We start from the raw sequence: 21,885 nt of genomic DNA on the forward strand, positions 1-21,885 counted from the left end.
TAGTAAACTGGACCTTATACTGTATGTAAAAGCCCCTTTAAGCCTTAAAGTATAAATTATATACCGACCTGACCTTACTGTACATCTGATAGATACCTAGTCAGACTCCAGTTGCTAGAAATCCATTAAAAGTAAAATGTGCCAGTGTGAAGGATTGGAGCCAGTTGTTGCATACAGTACAATATGTAATCCTACTGCATTGATTATTGAAAAGTTCAGGTGTAAAACTGTTATTTCTTTTATATTTTCTTTCATAAACTTTAACAATATCATCAACTCTGACCCTGACGGTTCCTAGTGTAGTAATATCCATACAGGGAAGTCCTGCTGCACAAAGCTCCTCTGTACTCTGCTCAAATGCTCAAATCATGAAAGTCCAATTCAGAAAAGAGGAGAGATGGATTCATGCATCGAGTATCTGTGTAAAATGTACAACTTGCATAATGAGTATAGGCATGTCACCTTTTCAGTCAATAATCTAGCAGGAACACAGCAGTCTTTGTCGTGAACTGGGGCAGACCAGGACCAGGATCGCCATGGAGTTATCGCTTTATGTTTTATTTTTAACAATCGAGTCTGTGGGTCAAAAATCAAAGTCATAATGAGCCCCTCATAAAATAAATGTACACTAAATGTACTAACCCTCATTAAAAACACAACTATAGGTGAATTCCCTCATTTAAATATCATTTTAATATTTCTGTATGAAGGAGTCCCGCTGGAGCTGTGTAGCAGCGATGAAGCAGACATGATGTAGGCTGCTGTCCCTCACCTTATATGTCCTCTGTTTGACATGTGTTTTCTTTTTTTTTTAATGGTCTTTTGCTTTTTAATTTAGTTTTCATTGCTTTTTTTTGCATTGATTGTATGTTTTTATTGCCTTTGCTTTTTTTTGTTGTTTAATGTTTGGATGTTTTTATGCTCTTTTTTTCTGTTCTGCAAAGCACTTTGTGAATTATATTCCTGTTAAAGGTGTTATACTAAATACTATTATTATTATCACTCATTTAAAATGTCAGATTTCTTCCACTGGATAATAATAATTTCATCTTTTTGAAATATAATCATGTTGCTACCATCGTATAAAATATCAAATGTTAACCAAAATATCTAAACTAATTCAGGAAAGTTAGGGCTGCAGTTTATGATGCATTTATGACTTGAAATATGGACTCAAGACACTATTTGTATTTATAACCACACAAACAAACTAGCCTCTAGACATGACATCATGATGCCCACACAAGATGCCCTCAGATTTGAAAGTCAAATTAATCCAGCATAACAGCCTTTTTTTAGCTTTGCATATATATCTCCTGTGAACTCTATCACATACTAATAATAAGTCCACTAGTTAGCTGGGAGCCCGTCTCTGTGTTCTTCATTTCCTAACAGATCACTGCAGCAACAGCTCCATCAGTGTGGTGCCAACTTTCATCTAAACAAGTTCTTCGAAGGTTGTGAGGCAGTGATGGTTCTCTGATACGAATCGAGGAAAACAGGTTAAAACTTTCTTTATTCATTATCTTTTATAATATATATGTGGTATAAAAGAAGTTAGTTTTGCTTATTTTAGCCTCTTTAAAACCTTTTTATTATCATTATTATTATTATTATTATTTATAGTGTTTGATCACACTACGATAAGGTCATGATAAATGTTTGCAGTGTTGCACCAACTAATCTGCTGCTAATAAACTGATTTTTACAAAAAGTACATATATATAGTACATATATATAAAATATATTTGATCACCTGAACTTCTGTTTTTAAGTAAAACTGAAATATATCTACAGTATCATAAAACTAGCCAAGTTATTCAGTTATTCAACTTACAGTATATATTATGACTCCTGGATGCATCTAGATTTTTTTAAATTATATTTTCTACTGTAAAAAAAATCCTTGGGACAGTTTGAATAAACCTGAATGATATAAAACAACTTAAAGGACGGGTTTGCAATGAACATTGAAACAGGTTTTCCTCGCTGTAATCATTCCTCATGTTCATACCGACTATTAGAAGATCCTCATGAAATGCGCTGAAGACAACATGAGGCTTTAGCTGCCTGAGTTTGTCAAATAAAGTGAATATCCAGCAGATATCTGGAGGAATTTGGCTCTAAAATGACTTAAAACTCTTTAATACATTTTTGCACAGGAGGAGGAGGTATATGTATTTTGCACTGCATTGTGAGGCAGTATCTTAATGGTCAATATGAACAAAAGAAAAACTTCAAGTGTTCATTTGGGTACTTGACAATGGTTTTAAAACAGACTTGAAAAAATTGTGACACCGTCCTTTAATCACAAAACTATCTCAAATATCAAATATGTGATATAGTAGCATCTCTAATTTTGAATACCAACACCACACAAGACATGTTATTAACCAGATTTTTGAGGATGAATTTACTTACTATTATCTCTCTGCTGAGACTGAATGAATACTCAGAAAACAAACTGTGTCTATACAGTTAAAAAATCTCCAAAACTAACTACAATGACTTTTATGAATGCTATACTATTTTAACATAAGCCCAGGGAAATGTGCCACAGACAGTTTGTAGCTGTTACTGTTTTGAAACACTTAAACCAAACCTACATATATTATAATACTTAAAGGTAACAAAGCCACATAGGAAGCAACCAGACCTCTAAAAATGTCTAATTTCTTAGTCCTCAAGTAAAAAAAGGGGTCATGTTTGGGGAGCACTGTTAGAAAATGTATATCTGCTCACCAAAGACTTTTTAGAAACACAATCTCATGCAATCCAACAGCCATGAATTCTACTTTTGAGCAGTGTATACATTTTCTCTTCTTTTTGACACTATCACCTCTTGTGTTTATTTATTATTGAGGCCGTAGTGAGTGCTGGTGGTGGTGGTGGTGGTGTACTAGGGTGCATCATATTGAAAAGTGTTCCTATTACCACCACCTCCCACTATGATCATAATAAGCTTCATAAAAGTAGAAATCATGGCAGAGCTGTTCCTAATAAAGTGCTCGCTGAGTGTAGTCCGATACCAATGACTTATGATGTTATAAATGATTTGCAGGATACAGGATGTGGACCTTTATATTTCTTTATACCCTGGGACTGAACATCTTCCAGGTAAGTCAGTGTCACAGGACTACGGATCAGGTCTTAAAATTCAAAACTGCAACATCAAATTATTTTAAACTGAATGATTTCCTTTTGACTTTCACAGGCTACAGGAACAGGTAATTTGATATTTGAGTTTCAACATGTTTCAGACTAATAATAATACTATCCTTAAACAGATATGGTGTACGTGATGTTTAAAAACGTGTAGTATTTAAGATGATATCTGTCTGTTCTGCATGTTTCAGAATACTCAACCCAAATGTACTATGTCAAACTGACCATAGACCAAAATGCAGTTGAGAGAGTTGAAAAAGAGCTACTGACACCATTTGTGCGTGACGACAGGCTGAATGTTGACGGCCTGAAATTCACAACAAGTAAACACTTTTCTAATATTTATATTAATATTGCATGTTCTGCTAAAGTTGTTATTAGAATAAAAAAGATGATGATGCCTGCTTAAAACTACTGTGTGTTTTTTCTCCTAATAAGCTTGTGAGACTAACGAGAACAAAGCAACGTGTGAGTGTGATGATGGCTACAAATGGAGTCAGTGTCAGTCTGATCAGGATGACTGTGACAAACAAGTCTTCAACAAAGAGCCGATTCCCTCATGTATTTCAAAATCTACAGGTATGCTGCCATTTTTCTGTGCTTGTGTGTATGTGTGTATGTGTGTAGTTGTGTGTATCGAGCATCTCAAAAAATGTACAATTTTTTTTCTTTACAGTTATTATCAATGGACCGCTTCATTTGATTAACCAATCCTACACGACTTGTTTATATGTTGATGGTGATGCTTGTCGGGAAGACCTGGTGAACAAGGTAAAAACTATTATTTATTACCTTAATCAGTTTAGGAATCATACAATTCATTGTCTTGTCATTTGCCAATAATAAGATTGTGTTAAAACATGCTTAGTGAATGAGTTGTTGCCTTTCAGGTGAAAACAGTGTACAGCACTTTGACTGGATTTGAAAAATTGAAAATTGACAATTACAGGTAAAGGTGCTTTTTTTTCCTATCTGACATTTCTGTTGTTATATGACGTTCAGAATATGACTGAAATCTGGATTCTTTTTTTTCCTTCACTTAAGAGTTGGTGAGTCAAATATCATTGCGGACTTAGAAATGACCATCGCTACCAAATTAAATGCAAAAGAGTTTGTTGATAAATCTGAACAACTGGCTGGGATTTTGAATGCAACGTTTAAATTGGAGACTCAAGGTAATTAATCATATCTATACAACAAGTGTGTGTCATTCATGGTTCCTAGACAATATCTGCTCTCTCCCTACTTAGTTGATCCCTGTCTTTTTCTCTAGCGCCACCATCAGGTTAACATTTTTTTTATTTTAATTGACATGTTGCCCACAGGATGAATCCCATTGACTTTAGCAGTCCAAAGATTTTGATTATCTATTTAAATATCTCATACTGTATGGATTGGGACAAATGTTGTGGTACAAACAGTCATGTTTCCTGTAGAGCTAATTTGAATGACTTTGGTAGTTTTGATGTTTCATCTAGCGCCATCATCAGGTCAAAACATGAAGTGTGTGGCTAAACATGTTAGCATTAACTATGGGTATAGCTAAAGACTGCAGATAAAGCTCCATTAGTATTCCAATTTGAACTGTGATCAGACATATTAAAGCTGTACATGACTGATAATTGTATATCATGTAACAATGGATCTATTATTATGTATGGCTGCTAGATGTTTAAGTGGGCAACTAAATCAATTAATGCAGGGTTCAATTAAAGTAAAATCTGAGGAAATATTAACTCAATTATTACTTGTTGGTGAAATGCATCAAGGAGAGGCAGCGCATTGATACTATTTTTTCACCAATGGAGACTGTGTGATGTATCTTTCTAGAAACTTAACATAGTTCACAGACTTCATAGTTACCATCAAGATGTTACTGTCGAGATTTTATAAAGTTGTTTTCCTATATGCACATCCCAGTAAAATACATTTCTAAATCTCAGCAGATAAAACTAAAACTAAATCTGAATTTAAAAAATAATAAATATATTGCCTTTTCAAAAAATTAATAATTTTGTGATGGCTTTAACCCTCCTGTTGTCCTCGGGTGAAGGAAGGACGAGAGGAAGGAAGTAAGGAGAGAAGGAAGGGGGGAAGGAAGGAAGGAAGGAAGGAAGGAAAGGAGGAAGGAAGGAAGTAAGAAGAGAAGGAAGGGATGAAGGAAAGGAGGAAGGAAGGAAGGATTGAAAGGAGTAAGGAGGGGAGGAAGGAAGGAAAGAAGAAAGGAAAGGAGTAAGGAGGGAGGGAGGGAGGGAGGAAGGGAGGGAGGAAAGGAGGAAGGAAGGAAGGAAAGGAGGAAGGAAGTTAGCAAGGAAGGATGGAAGGAAGTGAGGAAAGAAGTATGGAAGGAGGAGGGAGCAAAGAAAGAGGACAGGAGGGTTAAGTAAAGAAGTTACTGACAGACTCATACACCTCAAGCCTTCTGGGTGTAGCTTATTCATTGAACTCTTATTTCTTACAGGTTCTGTTCAGATAACAGCACCATCTCACATTGTGCCTTACTCCTCTGAGCAATTTATGAGTTGCTCAGTGATGGAAAGCCTGGGAGTGACAGCGGAGTGGACTCTGAGAACTACGGACAACATAGAAGATGAAATAACAGATGGCACAGTGTCCAATGTGACATCAACATTTAAAAATTCCACAGTCAAACTCAGAGATGTAACAGAGCGCTGGGCAGGTATGTTTACATATTTAACCGATTAGCTGGCTAATAAAACAAAAGCAAAATAAGAAAGCATCCTCACAACTTCGACAATACGAAGTCAACTGAAACAATACATACACAAACATATGCAGCAGTTGTTTCTACCAAAACAAAATTATAATAATTCAATCAACAATCGACTTTTCCTGTTACTGTTTTACTGTCAAAATCTTGCCTCTAGTACCTCTTTTTAAATGTGTAACTGTATTTATGCTGTGTTGATCTGTCCTCACTTAATTGTCTTGTGTGTAGTGAAGTCGAGTGAATTAAAGCAGACATTATTTCAAATAATAGACAGGCCATTGTGAGTAGTAACAAATTAGTTGAGAACATATGTGTATATATATATATATATATATATATATATATATATATATATATATATATATATATATATATATATATATATATATATATATATATATATATGTTATTGTGGTCTGAGAAATGTGTTTTCCTCACTAACTTTATCAGCACATGCTACTTTTACCCATAGCTTCTCAATAGGAATGGTGGCTGAGGCTCATGGGTAATGAAGTATGCTTAACAGTCTGCCATGCAAAAAAATTGTAAACAAAATGTTATTATTCATAAAAGGAAGTTGAAATAATTGAAACTGGTGATCATTATATAAATCTTTAGGATCATTACATTATCTGGGACAATCCTGTGTTTCAGTGGTAAGTCATACTGGGGAGATTGTTTAACCCTCGTGTTGTCCTCGAGTCAAGGAAGAAGGAAGGAGAGAAGGGAGGAAGGAAGGATGGAAGGGAGGAAGAAAGAAGGAGAGGAGGAAGGAGGAAATGAGGGAGGGAGGGAGGGACGGAGGGAGGGAGGGAGGGAGGAAGAAGGAAGGAAGGAAAGAAGAAGGAAGGAAAGGAAGAACAAGGAAGGAAAGGAGGGAGGAAGGAAGGAAGGAAGGAAGGAAGGGATCGAGGGAGGAAGGAAGGAAGGAAGGGAGGAAAGAAGGAACAGTCAAAACAGACAGGGTCAAATTGACCCGGGAGGACGATACAAAGGTTAAAGACAAATTAAGAATAGGAATTCATAACTTTAACTGGTTCTTATCCCTATTTTTTCTTTAGGAGAGTACACATGTACCTACAGGCAACACTTAGAGAACGTAAAAATATTACACAAGGCAAGCACTAAATTGGACGTGGCTCTCCTGCCAGACATCTACATCTCTGCATCTCCATCATTTCCACACTGCAAAAAGTCTGCCGCTGTGAAAGTCAAATGTGAGATACAGAAAAGCAATGAAAGTTACAAAGTGGAGTGGGAGCCAAAAAATATAATGTCAGGAAAAAAACAGTCAGATAGTGAGTATATTTTCTTTGGTTCATCTTCTTAGTCTATTTAGTTCAATCCAGTTAAACCATGTGCAAACTTGTTATGATATACATGTAACACATATGTTATCTTTGCAGGTCCTTCTGGAAACCACATTATTTATGAAGCTGAGACATTATTTGAGTGTAAAACATTTACACCAAATATAACATGCATATTTTATAATAGGCTCAATCAAACCAGAAATGCTACAATTACTGTCCGTACAATAAAAGGTATGTATTTGTTAAAAGGTCAGGAACATTTGCTGTGTCCACTGAGTGCAACTAAACAATCCACAGTACAATTTTTTGTTTCTGATAGATGTATAAATTACAACACATACACAATGCTTATGATTCCTAAGAGACTCAAATCAAATAATCAAACTTACTTCATATATATATAGTAAGCTACTGAGGGTTTATTATGTAGTACAGTGAATAAAAAAGTAAAGCAAAAAGTAAAAAGTAAAGCAAAAAGTAAAGCAACTCACGAGTAAGTAAACCTGAGTGTAATATATTTCTGCAGATATTTGTTCCTACTGTAAAAAAGGAACCTAGTAGGATCATCTGTTGACCCTTCAGATTTATTTTGTGACCGACTCATAGGTTGGATGTCGGGAATATTGAATGAGCAAACAAGGGACACAGTAAATGTTTGTGTGATATTTGAAAGATTTTTCTCTTCAATGATATTTACCTGCTCCAACTGTCCTCGTTACATTTAAGTTACCTTTGTAGTTTTTAACAGAACTAATTATAAAGTCTTTAATTAATCAGTAATTAACTTTGCTTCTACAAAACAGAAAATGAAAAAATCTGTAACGCTGAAAATGAATGGGAAGACACCCCGGCTGATGTGACTGCAATAGTGAGATGTGACAAAGAAGTTGGATTTAAACAGAGGCATTGGTAAGGCTGCAACTAAAAATGTTATTTAATTAAATGATCTGCTGATTTTAAAAAAAAAAGAAGAATGATTAAAGCATACCTATCAAAAGTTTGGACACGCCTTCCCATTCACTTGAAAGAGAAAGTGTGTCCAAACTCTTTACTAGTACTGTATGTTATGTTTGAGACTTGTGAGAAATGCCCAACATGATGTCTTAATTTTTGTCTAAATGTGAGTCCAAAACCCAAAAGACATAGAAAGTTGAAACCAAATACTTTTTGTTGCTTAAAAATTGACCAAAATGTAAATGAAATTAATTTTCTGACAATATCAATAATTTCAGCAATGCAAATTTGACATGGGGAGCGGTGAGGTCAGCGTGTGTGGACCTGGAAGTGAACCGTGTGCTGCAAAGCGCGATTGTAAGCCTAACTTTGAACATTTCTAACATTTTAATCTCTCAATCACAATATATTGTAAAGTAAGATACACATTATTTAATAGAAAAGTGACAATTTATGCTAGCCTGCTATTCAAGAGTAATTATAATCAACTGTAACAGAAAGACCATAGCCTGGTGCTAAATGAATCCTCACCCCTAACTGACACATTTAATCACCTATAAATGATCGCTGTTGTTACAGACTGCTGACAGTGGACGTGGCCTACTAGATCAAAATGCTGCTAGTGTGTTTAAACGTCTCGAAAGAGTCACTAATAACACAAAGACTATCAACACTTTTTCCAATATGAATGCATCTGTTGAAGTACTCACCAGTTTGAGTACCAAGCTGCAGGAAAATAGTGAAAGTATAAACAATGACACAACAGTGAATGTAAGTATTACTGAATCTTTGATTGATGTTATTACTGATGATCAATCCATATGGATGCAAAAAGGATACTAATATCTCATTATCTCTCACTTAAAAATGTCATGAATTCATACCCAATTTTTAGCCATATTAATGACTAGAACCAAGATGATGAACCCCGACTTTTCCTCTAGCGCTACTGTGACATTGACTTTTTTTTTTTATTGATATATCTTGAAATTTGGTAGATGCATTTATGGTCCCCAGGGAATTAAATGTAAAACAATCTTTTATCTTTTATCTAAGACTTTTTAATTTAGCACCATTGTCAGGTCAAAAGCTCTACTTGTCCAAAACCGTTGCTTACCACCAAATACCCACAAAGGATTATCCGTCTTATATAGTAGTTCTTACTGATAGTGGCAAAGTCCTCCGTTCCCATGTTGGGTTCAAATTACCTTCATACATAACAGGGATTCACAGCAAACAAGACATGCATGTGACAGCCTCACTGATTAGTTAATACTAATGCAAACTCAATATCCTACTGCTGCTCCTCTGCTGTGTCAAAGCTTCTCAACAAGTGTTTGCTGGACTATTAAACCTACCACCATTCAGATTTGACCATGATATGTTATATATTTATTCATGTATTTTTGCTTTATCTAAAAAGGCCAAATTATATATGTAACTCCACTTATTCAGCTTTTTCATAAATAATGCAACCTGGATATAAATTTTCTTTCACTTAGAGCAAACATCTTGTACTTAAATCAAAATGAATTAAAATATGTTTTTTTTTTTTCCAGGATGTTCTGCAGTCATCCAGCAATATGCTGGACTCATCTCTTGAACAAACATGGAAAGAAAATGATGAAAATTCAGAAAATTTGACATTGGCTGAGAGATATCTGAGTTCTGTTGAGCAGTTAATTGATGTGACAAATACAACAAATAACTACAGTAAATCAAATCTAGAGTTAAAAGTCAACAATTGCGAACAGGGGAGCTGTAGCCACTCTGTGTTTGGTGTCAGTGTCTCTCTTAGTGAAATAGACCCTGACAGTGTAAAAACAGCCGGGTTTCAACAACTGAACAGGTATTTGCCCAACTTGACAGACTACCAGACTAACAGCATTGTTGTGTCAACAACTACTGGCAAAAAGCAAACGAAGGGACTTAAAATTAAACTTACATTTCCATTAATCACTCCAAGGACTCGCAACTTTGAGATAAAATGTGTTGCGTGGAACAATTCTACCAGAGAATGGTCATCAGAAGGATGCAAGTGGGGTGGTGCTTATCATGAGGGAGAGTGCACATGCGACCATTTGTCCTCATTTGCTATTCTAATGTCAGTGAAACCATTGACAACCGCTGGGCTAACAGAGATAACCTACGTTGGACTGTCTATATCGATCGTGTCACTCATTCTCAGCCTCGCAATAGAACTGAGTGTCTGGAGTGCCTTAGTTAAGTCAGATGCTTTACATTTACGGCACACTGCCCACATAAACATCTCTCTTTGTTTGCTGATTGCAGATTGTTGTTTTGTAGCATCTTCTACGCCGAAGTCTATTAGTCCAATCTGGTGTAAGACTTCTGTGGTGTTGAAGCATTTCTGTTATCTGGCCATGTTCTTTTGGATGTTGTGTCTGAGCACCACGATTCTTCATCAAACACTTTTCCCTTTCCATAATGTGAGCAAGAAGAACTACCTGAGGTTCGCCTTAATCTTGGGCTATGTGTGCCCGTTTCTTATCGTTGCTATCACGTTTCTTACCAATGACGCTGGTAAAGAAGGAGAATACTACTCCAAGGAGACATGTTGGCTGATTTATGAGGGCTTGCTGAAAGGGTCCATCCATACGTTTATCATACCAGTTGGTATAATTGTTTTTGTCAACATTTTCTGCATGGTGGTGGTAATCATGAAGCTTTTGGAACATCCTAAGAATATAATTAAATCTAATGGGAATGAAAAAGCAGCTGTCAAAACGGTCCTGAGGTCCGTTATCCTTCTGACTCCAATCTTTGGTGGGACATGGGTTCTTGGATTTGGTGTAACAGTTTTTGACCTTTCATATGGTGTGCCTGCCGATGTGGTCAATTACGCCTTCACCCTGATGAATTCACTCCAGGTATGGTCAATTGAATCTTCTGTTAAACATCTGGACCAGTAAAAGTATTTCTTGCACACTAACCTTTGTAATTTAATTTGCAGGGTTTGTTCATTTTGTTGACCACATGCTTGGCGGAAAAACGGGTAAGGAACTTTTATTTATGAAAAGATAATTCCTACCTTCATAATGATGCATCTTGCATTTCTGGATCAGTTATGTAGTTTTGTAGTGTATTACTTAACCCTCCTGTTGTCCTCAGGTCAAGAAAGGAAGGAAGGAAGGAAAGAAAGGAGTAAGGAGGGAGGGATGGAGGAAAAGAGGAAGGAAGGAAGGAAGGAAGGAAGGAAGGAAGGAAGGAGGAAAGGAAGGAAGGAAGGAAAGGAGCAAGGAGGGAGGGATTTAGGAAAAGAGGAAGAAAGGAAGGAGGAAAGGAGTAAGGAGGGAGTGATGGAGAAAAAGAGGAGGGAGGGAGGGAGGGAGGAAGTAAGTAAGTAAGTAAGTAAGTAAAGAAGTAAGGAGGGAAGGAAGTGAGGAAGGAAAGAAAGAAAGGAAGGAGGAAGGAAAGAAAGAACAGTCAAAAGAGATGGGGTCAATTTGACCCGGGAGGACGACAGGAGGGTTAATTAGTAGGTCTTTAATATGTATTAAAAGGTACTATGTAGAAAATAGAAAGGGTATTAACCACAAACAGATAGTATAGCATCATTAAAAATGTTTTAATGCCTTTTTGACAGACACGTGAAGCACTGATGAAACATCTCAGAAAAGATGTAAGTGCACCACAACTGGATTTAGTCATATGAAATACTACAATGAGTATTGATACATCTTACACAACCTTCTCCTTCTCTTCTCCAGGTTGTAGCATCCATCTCAGACAGTTCCACAAAGTCAGACTCAACATGGAAGAAGTGAAAACGTGTACCCTTCAATCATGATGAACTACATTTTACAAACAAATCCAATGATATTAGCTTAAGCTACATTTTACTCTGATGTGATTCTAGTTTATTTTTGATGGCGGAAACTGCACAACTTTGTATATCTGTGTTTTGGCCAAATTTATAAACTATACTGTTTGATAATCCTGAAATTAAACCTTAATTAATATAAAATGCGATTTGAGCAATACTGTATAGTAAATTACATTTTACGTTTTTGATTGTTGCACTTTAATGCTATAACCCTGGCAATTAAAAGGCTACAGCGATGTCACTCACAGATCCTATTTTCTTCATTTTCTTTGCCCTGCTCTGCCCACTCCTCGTCTGTGTCGTCCACTGAAATGCCTTTCTGGGCTGCCATCTTGCGGTATGCCTGGTACTCAGTCTCTGCTCTGCGGCATACAGAGAAAGGCAATTTGCTTATTAAACGGATGACCAAAATGGCTGCTTTATGATGTGTATTTCAAAACATAAAATGTATATCTAAAATAAAAATTCAAAGTGTGTGAAAATCATGGAAGTATAATTCAAAGAATAACAACATGATTAGTGGAAGAACTGGAATAATATTGGGCTTCATTTCATACTTTTTAAGGAACTGAACACAGTCCTGGTGTCCATATATTTCAGCAATCCGTAGAGGCTTGTCTCCACTGCAGTCCTCCTTGTCTATGGGAGCATGGAGGGAGTGCAGCAGCCGCAGTACAGCTAGTCGGCCAGATTCTGCAGCAAAGTGAGCAGAAGTCCATCCATACTCTGTCCTTAGACATGGCCTGGCTCCATGCTCAATGAGGATCCGGACTGTTTCTGTATGTCCTGTGAAAAAAAAAGAGAGGGTTTTTTCATTATAGGCACACTGATTAATCAATCAGTCGACTGACAGAAAACTCAAGTTACAACTAAACACTGATCATCTCCTAATTCCAGCCTCTCTGATATGAAGATTTGATGCTTTTCTCTGTTTTATATCATTTTAAATTAAATACCTTTGGCTTTTGGACATGTTTGGGCTCTGGGAACTTATTATGAACATTTTTCAAGATTTTGACATTTTATAAACTCATATTCAACAGTGTTAACAGAAGGTTAATTGATAATGAAAGTAATCATTAATAGTTGAAGCTCTAATCAATTTTTAATCAATTCAAAAAAACACAATTGGAACAAATCACTAGCAAATTTACTGAGCGGTCTTTTAGTAAAAAGAAGAATGGGTATTGATGTTTTCAGTTTTGTTTAAACCTCATGACACAGGAGTAAAAAACAGGCGAATATGCTCAGTTCTAGTCTTATGGAAAGCACAAAGATATGTAGCATGCCATGATAAAAATAACTAACTTGGTTCCTTTGTTCCATTAATGTGTGAAGCTGTGCAATCTTAGGTCTCAAACACCTATTCTGGTTTTTATTAAGCCAATACTATAACACAAGTCAACGACAGCAGCATCTGAGTGGTGACATTTGAAACCTGCATCAGGTGGAAAAATGATACTGTACATTTCTACCTCTACCTTTGGCTGCGGCCCAGTGGAGTGGTGTCTTGTAGCTCCAGTCAATGTCTCTCTGATTGGGGTTGCATCTATTTTGCCTCAAAATCTCCTCAACTCGATCAAAGTCTCCTGCGGCTGCTGCCTGATGCAACTCTGACATGGTGTGACACCTGTCGCCTAGCAACAGTTGACCAACACAACATGTAGCAAAAACCCTGGATCTGAATCTGTAAACAGTAATGCTGCCACCTGCTGTCAGTGAGAGGAGGATTAAACCCAGGTGTGTCTCTTGTGGGCTAAATAAACAGAACTCAGATTGAATTTAATAAACATATATATAGAAATATATATATAGGCTTTAAAAGCCTGAGGTTATAAAAATAGAAATAGAAAAAAAATTAGACACAAAACAATTTAAACTGAAAAGCAGTGCAATACCTTTATGTTTGGCCTAACCTTTCAAATGCCTGAACATTGGTATTAAATATACTCTACATATTGCATAAATGCAGGACAGCATTTAAATCCAATTAAACTTCACCTCTTCCTCTAGACAGTAATCTAAACCCCCTAAGGAAAGAATGAAAAATGAATACAATATTTAGAAAACTGCAATGGCAATAAATCCCTCACGGCTCAAGGGAAAATAAAAATATTCTTGCAATGTCATCCTGAGATGACATTGCACCAACAAACAGGGATTTAACTTGTTTCATGACAGATGTACAAACAGATTCATTGCAAGATTGTACTTTGAACGGGCCAAATATACCTGCATGATGAGAAATGGGAATCAGACATGAATATTAATATTGATCAAACTTTGGCCAGATTTGTGTCAAGAAAGTGGGTCAGCTAATGCTAGAATGATATTACTGCCTTATGAGCACCTCTCCAGCAATCCAAAACTATCAGAGAGCTGTCTCTAAAGTAGAATAAAGTGCGATCCCTTTTTCACTAACTGATTATGCATTACAGTCCACACTTTCTGGCACAATATCTGTAACCTACTCACCACAAAACCCACATTAATCTCTTACTGGACCCGAAACTTTGTTGATTGGGAAATTTTATAAATGTGACATGTCTAAAGAAACTAGCTTTATTTGTTAAAACTGATCTCGCAATCTGTCTACAGTTTCATCATTCCCAGAAATTAACATTGTCCCAACAGTAAACATAGAAAGGGATACAGGCTAATTGAATATTTAAAGATCAGCAGTAGAAATGTTATAAAATGTAATCATCATCGCCCAACTTCTAAAATCTCTTTATAGCATCTCTCCTAATCTAAAAAAGGAACTTTTGTTTGAACATTCAATGGTATTTTTCAGTTTTTAGATTCAATCTCATAATGGATATCATCACTTTCATCTCAACATGAGCCCAGTGACTTTAAAACTCAACATTGTGAAAGGCTGAAGAGAAAGAAGCCTATTATTCCCTGTTCCACTGAAAAGACAAGAATAATCTGTTTAAAGTTGTACAATCCATTGAAATAGATATGTTAACACTAATTCATTTATGCACACAAGGGTATTTATTAATACAGTGTCACAATGAGAAAAGCTCAATTTCATTTGTTTAACTTTGTAAAATGTCTAACAAGGAAAACATACTACATAGTCTGTTCAAAAAACGTTGCTGTTGTGTCACAAAAGGCTTTCTCCGCAGCAGTTTATATGGATCCAATCCTGGAAGAATAAAATACATAACATTTTGAAAACATGAAATATAAGTCAATTCATGAATTTTAATTTATGGGGATATACTGTATGATTACTGTATGACATGTATTACATGCCTAAATGTTAATTGACCCATCAGTTGTTTGCTATTATTGAAAAGGTTGTTACTGTAGTAGCAGAACCCTCATTTGTTCTAAAGAGGACTAATTGTAGGATAAGAACCTTTTAAGTCATACCATTTATAGTTGATGGCTTTTTGATGATTTTAAACCCCAGCACAATCGTCCATGGTCCTGGTTTCATCCTGGTTGACTAAAGATGAGATCAAATGGAATTAAAAATGACATCCATAAAGAAAAATCTAAGTTACAAACAAGACTCAAAAACATGACACCAAGTATAGTCAACTAACCAGAATCTGGACTTTCTGCGAAGGTATGATCTGTTGGAAATCCTTTCCAGTATTTCTCCATCACTGTATTCACAACCACTCCTTCACACTCAATTTCTACTGCATACTGAGGAAATGCAATCTCTGAATTAACTTCCATGTTGAGCACTGACACTTTTAGTGGTTTGTCAACCAGAAGGTTGTAGAAGTCATCGTAAACTTTGTCATCCCAGGAGCCCTTGGACTCCTCAAATCCATTCAAGGAGCACAGAAAGGCCTGAGGAGCCAGCTCCAGCAGACTGTGAGGCACTGATCTCACATTCTTGATGTCAACATCTGACTCATTTCCATAGTCAACAAACAGAACATTAAATGTATCGTTACTCCTGCGAATGACTTGAGCTCGATACCACTGGTTGTCACTGGAAAACAGAGCAAGGCATGGACTGCCAGGACTAAGAGTCTCTGAGAACATCACGTCCTGCTCCGCCTGTCCTGCTTCTTGTGCAAGCCTCACCACTTTGCAGAAATCCTCTGTGTTGGCGTACTGACACCAGAAGAAACTGGGTTCCACAATACAAGAGGCATATACCTCCTCTTCTTTGTTTTTGGAAATATTTGGCTTCTTGTGCCTGTAAGTATTCACATTTTCTTTGGAAACTGTGTGTTTAATGTTGGACTCGGTTTTACCATCTTGGAGGATAGTTTCTGTTTCAGGGCTTTCTGTCATAACATGTTCTTTGGCAACTGGTTTCCAGTATACCTGCATTGCTGCATTTATATTCACCCCCTCGCACACAATTTCTACTGCATACTGAGGAAATGAAATCTCTGAATGAACTTCCATGTTGAACACTGACACTTTTAGTGGTTTGTCAACCAGACGATTATAGAAGTGATCATAAGTGTTGTCATCCCAGGAGCCCTTGGACTTTTCAAATCCATTCAAGGAGCACAGAAAGGCCTGAGGAGCCAGCTCCAGCAGACTGTGAGGCACTGATCTCACATTCTTGATGTCAACATCTGACTCATTTCCATAGTCAACAAACAGAACATTAAACGTATTGTTACTTCTGTGAATGACTTGAGCTCGATACCACTGGTTGTCACTGGAAAACAGAGCAAGGCATGGACTGCCAGGACTAAGAGTCTCTGAGAACATCACATCCTGCTCCGCCTGTCCTGCTTCCTGTGCAAGCCTCACCACTTTGCAGAGATCCTCTGTGTTGGCGTACTGACACCAGAAGAAACTGGGTTCCACAATACAAGAGGCATATACCTCCTCTTCTTTGTTTTTGGAAATATTTGGCTTCTTGTACATGCAAGTGCTCACATTTTCTTTGGAAACAGTGTGTTTAATGTTGGACTCGGTTTTACCATCTTGGAGGAAAGTTTCTGTTTCAGGGCTTTCGGTCATAACATGTTCTTTGGCAACTGGTTTCCAGTATACCTGCATTGCTGCATTTACATTTACTCCCTGGCACTCAATGTCCACTGCATACTGAGATACTGCAATCTCTGAATAATCTTCCATGTTGAGCACTGACACTTTTAGTGGTTTATCAACCAGAAGATTATAGAAGTAATCATGCACTGTGTCATCCCAGGAGCCCTTGGACTCTTCAAATCCATTCAAGGAGCACAGAAAGGCCTGAGGAGCCAGCTCCAGCAGACTGTGAGGTACTGATCTCACATTCTTGATGTCAACATCTGACTCATTTCCATAGTCAACAAACAGAACATTAAACGTATCACTACTCCTGTGAATGACTTGAGCTCGATACCACTGGTTGTCACTGGAAAACAGAGCAAGGCATGGACTGCCAGGACTAAGAGTCTCTGAGAACATCACGTCCTGCTCCGCCTGTCCTGCTTCCTGTGCAAGCCTCACCACTTTGCAGAGATCCTCTGTGTTGGCGTACTGACACCAGAAGAAACCGGGTTCCACAATACAAGAGGCATATACCTCCTCTTCTTTGTTTTTGGAAATGTTTGACTTCTTGTAGGCAGAAGTAGTCACATTTTCTTTAAGTTGTGCCATGTTGGACTCAATTTGAATACCTTGGAGAGAGGTGGCCATTTCAATTTCGGTCACAATTTCCTTCTTACCATGTTCTGTGGGAAATGGTTTCCAGTATTTCTGTATCATGCTATTCACAACCACATCTTCCCACTCAGTTTTCACTGCATATTGAGGAACTCCACTCTCTGATTTGTCCTTCATATGTAACACTGTGACTCTGAGAGGCTTATCAGCCAGGAGATTGTAGAAGTAATCGTAAGTGCTGTCATCCCAGGAGCCCTTAGACTCATCAAACCCATTCAAAGTGCACAAAAAGGCTTGAGGAGCCAGCTCCAACAGACTCTGAGGCACTGTTCTCACATCCTTAATGTCGACTTCAGACTCATTGCCATAGTCCACAAACAGAACATTAAGTGTATTTCCAGTTCTCTGAATTACCTGTGCTCGATACCACTTGTTGTCACTGTAAAAGAGAGCAAGGCATGGACTACCACTATCCAAAGTCTTGGGGAATTTTGTGTCCTGTTGTGCCTGTCCTACCTCCTGAGCAACTCTTGAAACTATATCCAGGTTTTCAGTGTTGGCACACTGACACCAGAAGTAATTGGGTCCAACTATGCAGGAAGCATATACCTCCTCTGTCTTGTTTTGAGAAATGTTTGGCCACTTGTACATGTAGATGTTCTCCATTGCGTCAGGGCACGAAGGAAGGCAAAGTTGTGCCATTTCTGAGTCTGTTTGGAGACCTTGTATGAATGTCTGTGCCACCATGGTTTCTTTTTTGTCCTTGACATCCAAAGTTGGTTTTCTTCCTTCATCCAAAGTCCTTCCATGTTCAACCTTTGGTATGGAGATAAGATTTGTGGATTGTGAATCCATCTTTAGCTCATCACTGGAACAAATTCCATTGCTACAGACTTTACTTTTTTCTGTCATATCCTCTAATGGTGGCACATTCGTGAGCTCGTCTACACCTGGTGCACTGGCCTGTTGTGAGCCTTTACAGCACTGCTGGTCAGTCTGCTTAACTCGGCCATTTGTCTTCTGTTTCATCTTTGCTATGCACTCTCTGACTTTCCCATTTACATTCAAGGAACCCTCAAAGAGTTCAACAATTAGTTTACCTCTTTCCCCTTTAGCTACTACTGAAATGGTAAAATTACGGCCAATGGCATTATCTTCAAACCACTGGTTGACTTCCTGTGGTACTGCAGCTGGGACATCAAACAGTCCAAGTGGAACAGCCTGCACAGGAACAGACATGGCAATGCATGCTTCAGAGGAAAAAGCACAGATATCAGATTCACTCACTGCAAGGGTATCTCCATAGTCCACAAAGTGTACTTTAAGTTTGGGTGACATTTCTATTACTTGCCCTCTGTACCACTGATTATCAGTGTACCTAGCTAAGCAAACACTGTTGAGTCCAAGTTGGCAATCTGTGCACTGTGGCTGGCAAATTAGTTGCTTAACATTTTCCATCACTTTGTCAAGCAAGTGAGAGTTCCTGTCTAGCTGGCAGTAGAAGTGATTTACATTCTCTGAAGAGGTAATGCACACTTTTTCTTTTCCACCCACCTCAATATCATGTGTGGAATAATTATATGCATTTGATGGGACCAGGGAAAGGACTTGACTTTCAACCTGTGAACATTTCTGGGACAGGGATGGGCTTTCTTCATTAGATGTTCTGGCCTTTAAATTACTTTTCAATACACCGTTTGAAGAGGCACCTGAAGTTACAACATTGGAATTAGTACCATTCTTCAGATTGAATAGGCAACACTGAAAAAGCCCATTGACTCCATCTAAGAAAGCTGGGTCAATGGGGTACACATCTCGCAGAGGGACCTTTTCAGTTTGATCATAATCTATAAATTTAACATCTACTACTGGGGAGTGGTGACTTGCAATGATCCTCGCTCTACACCACATGCCCGTTTCTGGATTACGGGCAACACAGATGGACTGAACAAGTGGCTGAAGTTGGGCAGAGGCATAGTGGGTTTGCAGATTTTCCATAAGGAGACTAAGAGAGTCAGCATTTTCAGTTGCTTGACACCAGATCTTCTGTAGCTTTTGAATGCAAGACACTTTTACATTGGCAGAACTTCTTTCAGTAAACATATCACGATGAGCATCTTGCACCTCAGAGGAGCAACAAGTTGAAAGATGCCCATTTTCATGTATTAGAGGGTCTGGATGTTCAGAGTTAACTTTGAGAGGGTGAGCAGTGGGGCCAGAAGTCTGTGTCTCATCTTCCCCGCCATTAACTGGTGTGTTCTTGGTACTTGGCATGGTTTCCTCTAAAGCATCAACATTTAAACTGACTGTGTTCTGCAAATCCACACACAGTTCATCTACAAATGAACTGAGACATGATGAGGGAATGGAGTGATTCTGGACATTTGAGTCTTGTTCAGTCTTACAAGGTGGAAAAGATTCTGCGTTCACTAAAAAGCAGTTGTTTATGCATTCAGCATTAGCAGCATAAAGAGTGACAGAATAGACATCTTGAGGTTTACTGTGGTGGTTAAAGCCAGCCACAACTGTCTCATTCAGGAGTAGTGATTTCAAGTAATCAGTCTGGTTTGTAGTCCATCCTGTGCCATTATCATTCACTCCATCTAGAGAACAGAGATATGTGACAACTGGCATTCTCAGGAATTTTCCAAGCAGTGGTTTGATGTCTCCAACTGGGACACTTTCCGTTTTTCCTTCGTCTACATGCAAGACTTCTACAGCTTCTACAGCATCGCTAGTCACAATGTTTTGCTTTAGTAACGAGCGACACCATCTGCCATTTGATCCTTTAGCAGCACATGGATCCCCGTTGGTCTGTGGTTGTGCCTCTCCAAAATCTGAAGTCTCTTCATAGTGCTGGTGGATTTGTTCTGATAATATTTTCACTGTCTTGGAAAAAATGTGAAGTTTGCAAAAAAATTTCTGTGGATCAACAACCTCCGTCACAGTAACAGTTTCAAATGTGTCAGTTAGCAGCTCTGGGTACAAGTATTGGTCATGTTTCTCAAGCATGACATTCAGACTCTGTTCCTGTGTTACATGGCAGGCCTCAGAAGCATCTCCTTTGGGTAAATGTAGACATTTAAGTACAAGGCATTTAAATTCTTCCACTGGAATCTTCTTTGCGATCCCAAACTTACATATGTGATTGGAAACAACTGGTATGTCAAGGAGGATTATCCTGTCTGGCATCAGCACATGTTGAACCAGCCCCTTAAACTTCTTGCCAGGTAGAGACTTCAAAAACGTTGTGGCTTTTTCAGGCCAAATATTCTCAAGGGAGATAACATTTGCGAGTATGCAAGATTCAATTTCAGGAGGAAGGAGAAAACTGTCACTCTGGCCCCATGCCAAAGCTTCACTGGTGGTGCTATGGTGCTGTCCCTGGTCAATAAGAAAAACATTGAAGGTTTCACTTTGAATCGATAAAATTCGAGCTCTATGCCAGGTGTCACTGATGCAGACCAGACAAAGGTCCCCTGGTTTTCCTTCTGATCCACAAAACTTCCCCTTAGGAATCTGAATTTCCTCTTTCAGTTTCTCATAAACATGCTTCCCTCCATCACCCATGTGGACCCATAGTTCAACAAGACCACAATTAGGGTTTGGGTTTACCCTTGTGATGAGAACAGGTACATCTGATCCAGGTGTTGGAAGCCCAGGAATCGAACACATGGTGAAGCTCGGAGCTCAAATATACCTGCAAAATTGAACAAAGAAATGTATTAATGTAACAAAATAGGCCTTTAGGTAATTTATTAAAAAGCACTTAAAAGGCAATGCCACACTTTTAATGCATAAATAGTTGCTCAGTTTGCTCTGGCTGTTGTCTGCAGACAGTGAGCATCAAAACACACCCACTTCAACCATAACTCTCTACAAAAGGGGCCACAATTTGAGGATATGGTATGAGGAAAGGAAGCAGCTTTTATAGGGCACATCTCAATACACTCTCCAGCAGCCAGACCAAACAACATTTTTGAAACAAATTAGCTGTATTCCAAAACCAATTGGCTGGGCTAAAAAAAATAGCTTGACAATTTTCACATAAATGCTGAACTGGAAAGTTTATACTTATGTCATTGAGCTCATCTGATTTTCTGAAAGACAAATTCAAGTGATATTTCAGAACCCCAGATGTTGTTTAACTCAAGAATCTTAACATCTCTTTTGACTATAGGGATCAAAAGAAATTCCACCTGCTGTACAATAAAAACATTTTGAAATATTTTTTTAAAAAGGTGTAAATCTGTAGACATAGAATCTATCTACAGTATATTTCTAAACCC

At 37.9% G+C, this 21,885-nt stretch overlaps 3 protein-coding genes across 3 annotated transcripts; 1 reads left to right on the plus strand and 2 right to left on the minus strand.

Moving 5' to 3' along the window:
* The first annotated feature begins 3,069 nt into the window (after positions 1 to 3,069).
* On the plus strand, positions 3,070 to 11,839 carry adgrf3a (adhesion G protein-coupled receptor F3a). Its single transcript, XM_053336266.1, has 13 exons — positions 3,070 to 3,117; positions 3,215 to 3,227; positions 3,357 to 3,488; positions 3,604 to 3,744; positions 3,842 to 3,936; positions 5,638 to 5,845; positions 6,958 to 7,194; positions 8,013 to 8,118; positions 8,442 to 8,520; positions 8,743 to 8,934; positions 9,723 to 11,054; positions 11,138 to 11,179; positions 11,771 to 11,839. Exons 1-13 carry the CDS (start codon positions 3,070 to 3,072, stop codon positions 11,837 to 11,839), a joined length of 2,694 nt encoding a protein of 897 aa, XP_053192241.1.
* Positions 11,644 to 13,630, minus strand: LOC128375688 (ankyrin repeat domain-containing protein 66). The gene is made up of 4 exons (XM_053336085.1): positions 13,492 to 13,630; positions 12,568 to 12,796; positions 12,257 to 12,372; positions 11,644 to 11,978 (listed from the first exon to the last, which is right to left on the minus strand). The coding sequence occupies exons 1-4, from the start codon at positions 13,628 to 13,630 to the stop codon at positions 11,965 to 11,967; spliced, it is 498 nt and encodes a 165-aa protein (XP_053192060.1). The 3' UTR covers positions 11,644 to 11,964.
* A 1,935-nt stretch (positions 13,631 to 15,565) lies between these two features.
* On the minus strand, positions 15,566 to 21,271 carry LOC128375849 (tudor domain-containing 6). Its single transcript, XM_053336267.1, has one exon. It carries the CDS (start codon positions 21,269 to 21,271, stop codon positions 15,566 to 15,568), a length of 5,706 nt encoding a protein of 1,901 aa, XP_053192242.1.
* Positions 21,272 to 21,885: the final 614 nt, after the last annotated feature.

This window comes from Scomber japonicus, chromosome 16, assembly GCF_027409825.1.
Source record: "Scomber japonicus isolate fScoJap1 chromosome 16, fScoJap1.pri, whole genome shotgun sequence".
NCBI classification, from domain to species: domain Eukaryota; kingdom Metazoa; phylum Chordata; class Actinopteri; order Scombriformes; family Scombridae; genus Scomber; species Scomber japonicus.

Excerpts from the sequence above, each read along its gene's own strand:
- adgrf3a (XM_053336266.1), top strand. The coding sequence starts at position 3,070 with ATGTGGACCTTTATATTTCTTTATACCCTGGGACTGAACATCTTCCAG. Across the intron at positions 8,521-8,742 it reads GTGTGCTGCAAAGCGCGATT|ACTGCTGACAGTGGACGTGG; the intron begins GTAAGCCTAACT and ends CTGTTGTTACAG. Across the intron at positions 8,935-9,722 it reads ACAATGACACAACAGTGAAT|GATGTTCTGCAGTCATCCAG; the intron begins GTAAGTATTACT and ends TTTTTTTTCCAG.
- LOC128375849 (XM_053336267.1), bottom strand. The coding sequence starts at position 21,271 with ATGTGTTCGATTCCTGGGCTTCCAACACCTGGATCAGATGTACCTGTT.
- LOC128375688 (XM_053336085.1), bottom strand. The coding sequence starts at position 13,630 with ATGTCAGAGTTGCATCAGGCAGCAGCCGCAGGAGACTTTGATCGAGTT. Across the intron at positions 12,797-13,491 it reads CCACTGGGCCGCAGCCAAAG|GACATACAGAAACAGTCCGG; the intron begins GTAGAGGTAGAA and ends TTTTTTTCACAG. Across the intron at positions 12,373-12,567 it reads TGTGTTCAGTTCCTTAAAAA|AGCAGAGACTGAGTACCAGG; the intron begins GTATGAAATGAA and ends TGTATGCCGCAG.